Below are 8,144 nucleotides of genomic sequence, written 5' to 3' on the forward strand. Positions count from 1 at the left end.
ATTTAGAATAGATTAAGTTCCGGACATAATTTTTTATAATATTAGTATATGTTGATATACTAAAAATCATAATATACTTTATTAATTTTCAGACAAGACGAGCCATTTTGAATCTTTTACAAGATTAATATTAATGTACAGCTATCACCGGTGGGAATGTTGATTCAAACGATAAGAACCGGCAAGAAACTAAGTAGTTACTCTTTTCCATCAATCAAAATATTTACATATAATGACCCTCGTAAATTGGTTTATATACAAGTGTGTTTCAATAAAAAAACATCATTAATTAAAATTACCTAATAATATTAGTGTACTATACAGTGGCGTAGCTAGGTGGGCAAGGGCCCCTGTGCATAGAAAATCATCGGGTCCTCACCCCCCCTTTCCACTCCATCTTTAACTTTATATTGCCCTTCAAAATTATAACTAGGAATAAGAATAGGATACAGGACACAGCGAGTTGAACTTATCATTAGTAGGCTAAATCCATACATCATCTCTATTCAAAGCTTAGGTTAGAGGGCCCCCTGAGCTCCGGGGCCCTAGTGCACTGCACCACCTGGCCCTACGATAGCTACACCACTGGTAGTATAATAATTTTATTTATTATGTTAGAGTAAATAAATATAAAATAATAAGTTTACGTTTAAAAATAAAAACACTATTAAAAATATTTTTTTTTATAATAATATAACAAATTAAATTTCATACATACATGACATGACATATATTTTTTTCAAATTCAACATTGTTCATAGTGTTGCCATTGATTATATTTATTAAACTAAATCGCATGGTCACACAGGAAACCTTATCAAACCAATCGCTTTGTTTCTTAATTAGATGTGTGATAATTTTTTGGCAATATGTTCTGTATTGTTATGTATTAGACAATGACATAAAATTATGTTGGTATAAATTCTCTTTGGTGGTTGGTGTAAATAGTTCATTAGAACTAGGTGGTGTTTTGTACAAGTCTCGGTAGTTACCACCCTTTCATCTCTAATTCTGCTGCTGAACAGCAATAGATTGTACTCCTGTGTTTGCTTGAAGGGTTTAACTACAAGCACAAAGGATGAAACATCATAGTTCCTTAAGTTGGTTGACGATGTGTGGTATTGAGATTGGTAATGATGTGCTAGGTTTGCTTCCTATTTTAAAAGAAATTTCTAATTATTAAGTTATACATTTTTAGTTAATATAACTATTTGAATGAGTTACAACACTCAACTGAGTCTTTTGCTGTTTTTGTCTAGGAAGCATCTACTGTCAAACCACGGTACATAAAGTCATAAGAACTAATAGTTTCCAGAAATAGAAAAAGATCGCAGAGATTTAAATGAGTAGGAATCATATATAACCCAGTCCTCCTCCTTTCGGGTACCTTTTTTCCTCGGAATTCTGAGGGTGTAAAAAGCATGAAGTAAAATAGATAGGAAATCTAAATCTTAAGCGAAAGCTGTGGATGCAAATAGCTGTAAATATATTTACGCTTATTTATTTATTGGTCATCTCAGGATTTACGGTAAATACATACATCTTGGATGAAATTGTGCCTCACTTATCACTATATCACTACTACACACAGATAACAATAACAGAATAGAAAATAGCCGAGATACAAAAATATTTTTTTTTTTGTATCGTTAATACTACGTATTATATATTATTTTTATTTATATATATATTGTAATAATACCAAACCGCCACATATATTTTATGTAATTTAAAATCTATGCTAAGTTTTTGATCCCCACTTGGAAGGTGGTATGGGGTGGGGTGGCTTGGTAATGTTTTGTTTTTAATAAATTCGTTTTGTTTTTTTAATGTATTATTTTATTATTTAATAGTTCCTGTATAAACCATGACCGCGTGGAATGGTGGCAAGAATGCTAGCAGCATTTCCACGTTGAATCGCAATTCCGATCCTCTGGGCAAAAAACGAACCAGCCCTCCTGTCACCAGTGGAGGCAATGAGGCGAGGTGTTATATTTTTAATTAAGGTTTTTGCACTAACTATAAGGTCCAAGTGTTTCATATAGTAACTAGTTTTACTTATTTATATAAAGTTAAGGCCTTGAACTTAGATTAATGGAATAGAATAAAATTTTAGTTATTAACACAATACAGGGAATATAAGAATTAATAAAAGGCAAAAACGAATACTTTCTTAAGCTAAAATGAAACACTAGAAAAGAACACGTCATACAGAAAAAAGAAGCATTAAAGTCATATAAGGAGCCGAGATGGCTCAGTGGTTAGAACGCGTGCATCTTAACCGATGATTTCGGGTTCAAGCCCAGGCAGGCACCACTGAATTTTCATGTGCTTAATTTGTGTTTATAATTCATCTAGTGCTCGGCGGTGAAGGAAAACATCGTGAGGAAACCTGCATGTGTCTAATTTCAACAAAATTCTGCCACATGTGTATTCCGCCAACCCGCATTGGAGCAGCGTGGTGGAATATGCTCCAAACCTTCTCCTCAAAGGGAGAGCAGGCCTTTATCCCAGCAGTGGGACATTTACGGGCTGCTAATGCTAAAAAAAAAGTCATATTACTTAAACACAAGTCATTACACAAACTATGGTGTGATTTAATTTTTTAATCATATCTGCTTTATAACATATAAACCTTTGTTAACTGTTTCTTTCTTCAAATAAAACTCATAGAGTTTAAGTTTTATTGAATACTAGATGTGCCCGTGTCTTTGCGCGCGTTTGAATTAAAGTTATTTGGACATTGCAGCGTGACTTTATTTTTATTTTATATATAATTCTAAAATAAAAGTAGCCTAAGTTACTCCTTACTACATTCGCTATCTGCCAGTGAAAGTCCCGTCAAAATCACTCCAGCCGTTCCAGAGATTAACCGGAACAAACAGACAGACAGACAGACAAAAATTGTAAAATATGTTATTTTGGTATATGTACCATGTATACATCAATTTGCATTTAGTGAATATCAGTTATTTTAATATAACAACCAGACACTCCAATTTTATTATATGTATGGATAACTTTAAATTTATCGAACTCAACTATATTGATCAACATATATATGACTCTACATCTTAATAGTATTTTTTTAATTAACTTTTCTTCTCAATTAATCATATAACAAAAAATATTATATAGAAGTCAACGTAAAAGGTATCGAATTCTATAAATACCGCAGTCTTAGAAAAATTACATTGACATCAATCTTACAGGCTCGTCATATTAAAACAAAAAAGCCTATTGCGCGTACTAAAGCAGATTCAACAGATAATACAAAAAAAAAACATTGTACCAAAAAAAAAAAAAATTAATAAATCTCATGACAAAGGTAAAAAGCATAATTGTTATTAAAGTATTTTTAAAAGTCAATTCAGGGTTTATATATATATATATATTACATTTATATATTAAGGAATTGATTTCAATAAACAAGATAATAACTCTAGAGTCTACATGTTCTGTCTCTACATTTAATAGAGTTTAAATAGTTATAATATTACATTAATTTGATTATAACTTATTATTTCATAAATAATAAACAAGAAACCTGAATTGGTAATGGCATGTGAAAATCATATAACACATGCGTTCATGTTTATGGAACCCATCAAAATATATTTAAACATAGTTTTATACGCGTATTAAGGCTTGTCAGCGAGATTCGTCACGTAGCCGTGTAGGTAATGGCGTACAGTCTTCGAAAGTAGGAATTTATGTCAGTATAATATTAAAATATTGTTTTAAATTTAGCTTAAAAACTTCCTAAGCGATTATCAATAACAATATTACATATATTGATTTAAATTATATGTATGTATATCGAATAGGCGTAAACTAAAATATATTCTGATCATAGTGTTTCTGGTTTTTTGCCATAGCGAAATCATTATTTGAAATTATAAAGCAATTTAATTTGATACATCAAATGGTCTATTTAAATATTTAGCCCATATTGTACCGTAGGCCCCGTAAAGCCTTTGCTCTGGCTTCGCGAGCTTAAAGCTTGTTTGTGGCAATGCACTTTTTTAACGACGCGTCGGACGCGTTCAAGATATCCTTCGATAATATTTTTGTCTCTACCTTTTATTTATGTTGTTTATGTTTTTAAAAATGTTTAACCATTACAATTTTATCATAAAATAAAACGAAACTACGAAAAAGTATATAAATTGTTAAAATGCAACAGAATACATTTAATTTTAGGTCTTCCATAATGACCATAAATAAATTCGGTCTCTAAAAACGAGCGTAAAGTTCGTTCGAAGCTCGAACGCGTCCGAAGGGGTAGCGGGATGCGGGGCGGGGCGCGGGCCGCATGCGTACCGACGGCCGGGGCAGCATTCCAGTAGTTCGACCGACCGCCGCGCGGCGCTACGTATCTACCCTGTCCGCGACGCACGCTCCTATACAAAGAACGCCTCAGTATTGTAAAAAATCTGTGATGTATTGATTAATTCCAACGTTTTACAAACACAAAAATCATCACTGGACAAAAGTTAACGCGTTTCGAGTTGAACGAGGGAGGTTTTTAGTGATTATATCGAAGTTTAGAGCGGGCCACGTCCCATAAAATTCCTCATTTATCGATGAATAGAATCTAGTGTGGAGAACCGAACATGGTGGACCCTACGGTGCGATGAGTGAATTGGTTCGTGTTGTTGTGTAAAGCGGACGTTTTACGATGTTTCGAGTTGGAAATAAAGTTTGTGTCTAAATATGGATTGGTATGCGAATTGGGGAGCTTAGAAAAAGTGGTTCGTGCCTTCGATCGGATATGAGAGTTTGTGAACGATAAACTGACAGAATGGTGTCCTTTGCTTATTTCGGAATGCGACAAGCGCCCTGGACCCTGTTAGTCCTCGTCTTTTTCATCGAAAGCGTGATGGGAAACTACGCTAAATCATTCTATATACATTGGAACACGACGAATAGTATATTCAGAATAGACAATACCGATCACGTATTCGACCTCAACAAAGGTAATGCACAGTTTGAATACGACCAAGTAAATATTATATGTCCCGTCTACGCTCCGGGAACATTCGAAGAGGACACGGAGAAGTATATAATATATAATGTCAGCAAAGAAGAATATGATACGTGTAGGATAACCAATCCGAACCCTCGCATAATAGCTATATGCGACAAACCGCACAAACTGATGTTTTTCACGATTACCTTTAGACCGTTTACGCCTCAGCCCGGCGGGCTCGAGTTCCTGCCGGGCAAAGACTATTACTTCATATCGACGTCGAGTAAAGACGACCTGCATAGACGCATCGGCGGGCGCTGCCTCAGTCATAATATGAAACTAGTCTTTCGTGTTTGCTGTAAGCCGGAGGACCAGCCGCCCGCACCGCCGCCTCAACCCACGCCTCCGCCGCCTCCACCGCCACCGACGACACCACCGACCACGACTACCACAACAACCATCAAGCCGGTCACGAAAAAGACGCACAAGTACGATAAGACACCCAATGAGGTTGTGAAGAGTGAGGAGCTGTCGTACTCGCGCGGGGCGGCCCTCGCCTCCTCTCTCGCGCTGGCTTTGGCTGCGAGCGCCGTCCTAGCGCCCCTGGCTCGGTGAATGTGCGCTAAAGCGGCGCGGCCACCGCGACCCGATCTTTTGGCCAAGCCCTCTTCGGCACACACCACACAAACACTACAATCCCTTCAATCTCTAAACTATCCGGATTCTCTAGTCTTTACGTGAATTTGTGTGAAACATTGTGGTGGACGAAGAAATCATTAGTGTTTTAAAATTGGAATGTTTGTGGAATTCTGTGAACGGATAACGGATTTTTTCGGATATTTCGTAAGTACGTAGTGTTGTGTGGATATGTTAATCTGGTGCCGAAAAGGATAAACGACTGTTTTTTTAGAGTTGTGCAAAATTCCTAGTTATATCCAGAAAGTTCCATTGACAAATTTTTTAGTCTTTAAGGAACACTGAGCCTAATTTTACTATTGTAACTAAAGTATATCTGGCCTATTGAATAATCGAACTATTATTATTATACAAGAAGATCGGATAGCAGATGCTGCGACGTAGTTACGAACTCATTTAAATATATATATAAATATTAAAAAAAAAACGTTAATATGTATAATGGTAATATAGATTTCTTAAACCATTAGGAATTAAATTTTTATATTTTCACTAATGCAATGAAGGATATTTGATTAAGAATTAGGATTCGAGTACTGAAATAGGAGAAATCTTATATAGAACGAAGTTAGGTAGATATTAATTTAGTTCAAAAGACATTTTTTTTTAATTTTCCATACGACCTAACGCTTAGAATTTATTTATATTAAAAAAAAAAAAACTATGGACAAGTTAGAAGCTTGTTCATCCATACTGTGATTTTGGTTTTATTTAGGGTGTACTAATTTCTATCTTTTTTATCTTTGTGATATGTTTTTTTTTTGTATTTAAAAATAATGCATTTCACCTCAATAATATTATTTACGTGACTGACTTAAATGCTTCTCAAAATTTTCTTTTACGCATTTCAGAGCATTTAATGATGTTTGATGATCACAGTTTTCTTGTAAATGTATTTGAGTACTTGCTCAAAAATGGCGGAAACACTTCAGATCTAGCCTTTGAATTCATTTATATTAAGCTAACATCTGAATTAGGAAATCTCTTTAAATTCACATTTGAAACCAGAAGGTACGAACCTCGTGAACGTTGAAAGCGTGTATCATATTGAAGTCATCCTCAATTTTAGAAGGCTTTTTGTGGATACGTCCAAAATTTGACATTTTCGCAATTTTTGGGTCATCGTTTTTAGAATATCTAACACTGATTGGCATTAAAGTTAGTTGTTTCACTAACTTCAATGTACTTTCTACATTTTTATTTATCTTAATATAAATTAAAATGTAGAAAGTATCGTTGGTTAACATAGTTGCTAATTATATCATCATTAATCCAAAACGTATGACAGCGTTTTGTCTTGATTAAAACGGACATTATTATTGATTCAACGGTCATTGAATTCAGTTTGAAAGATTTATATAACTGATGATCTGTATACATATAAAGTTTATGATTTGTGTATACAAAGCAACGTTGGGAATTGATCGTTAACACTTTGAGGGACAGCATATAGAGCACAATAGCTGAATAACAGTAGCGACGTCTATAATCGTACGCTGCCCCAGAAAGTGTTAACAGGAGATAAGACGTTTCCTTACACGGTACATGAAAGCTTTTCCAGTTGAAGATGATTTCGATAATATGGCTGAATATTTTGGTACTTTGCCTAAATTTTTTTATGAGGTTTGAAATTCGTCTTCTGATTTCAAATTGTGAAAAACGAGCACAAATGTGCAGTTCAATACGTGTGAATTCTTTTCACATTATGAAATAATGGAATAGTTATATAGTAGCTGAAATAGACCGGTTTTCAGTTAGACATACGCATTTAGTGGCAGTCGATATATTTTTAAAATAGTGCTTAAGAAGAAACGTTTGATAATCACACTGTATCGTAAGAAATGAGCCCAGTATTATAGATTTTTAAAGTCTTTAGGCTGACCATAATTAATTCTTTGCCATATTAAAAAAAAATGAACATAAATAAATATAATATTATAATAAGTCCTTTTGTTAACAATAAACCACGTAAGGTGGTAATTAGTTAACATTGGCTCATTTTGAATGTAGCTAAATAATTTAATTAAAAAACCATAGTGAAGTTCGTCTTTATATTTGACAGTAATTACTGTATTCATTCTTTTTGAATGGTAATGACCTAAACTTCAAGACAAAAGATATGTCGTGAGCATTATGAAAATAAAACTCATTTAAAAATAGCTCTTTAATGAGTCATTAACCGTACAAGATGCAGCCGAATAGACGTGTGTTTATATCGAAATTTTAACGTAACACGCTCCGTACGTAATAAATTTACCGAGACGTGTAACTAAAAAGAATTTAAAAATAAATAGTATACACTATAAAGAACCTTAATTGAAAAAAAAAAGAAATTCATAAACAAACGAAAAGCATGTCCGAACACAACTGGCCTAATGCATTGTTTTCTAAATTTAAAATTTAAAAATATAAAGTTTTAACTTGACTATTAGTTGGTTGTTCGTTGCCATATGCTGAGAGCGTCTATTTTTATTAA

The 8,144-nt window shown here is 34.0% G+C and overlaps 1 protein-coding gene across 1 annotated transcript; it reads left to right on the forward strand.

Annotated features, from left to right (window-relative positions):
- Positions 1 to 4,355: 4,355 nt before the first annotated feature.
- On the forward strand, positions 4,356 to 6,273 carry LOC125074256 (ephrin-B2a). Its single transcript, XM_047685539.1, has one exon. The coding sequence runs from the start codon at positions 4,805 to 4,807 to the stop codon at positions 5,585 to 5,587; it is 783 nt and encodes a 260-aa protein (XP_047541495.1). The 5' UTR covers positions 4,356 to 4,804; the 3' UTR covers positions 5,588 to 6,273.
- The last annotated feature ends 1,871 nt before the right edge of the window (positions 6,274 to 8,144 follow it).

Source organism: Vanessa atalanta, chromosome 27 (genome assembly GCF_905147765.1).
Source record: "Vanessa atalanta chromosome 27, ilVanAtal1.2, whole genome shotgun sequence".
Classification (NCBI taxonomy): Eukaryota; Metazoa; Arthropoda; class Insecta; order Lepidoptera; family Nymphalidae; genus Vanessa; species Vanessa atalanta.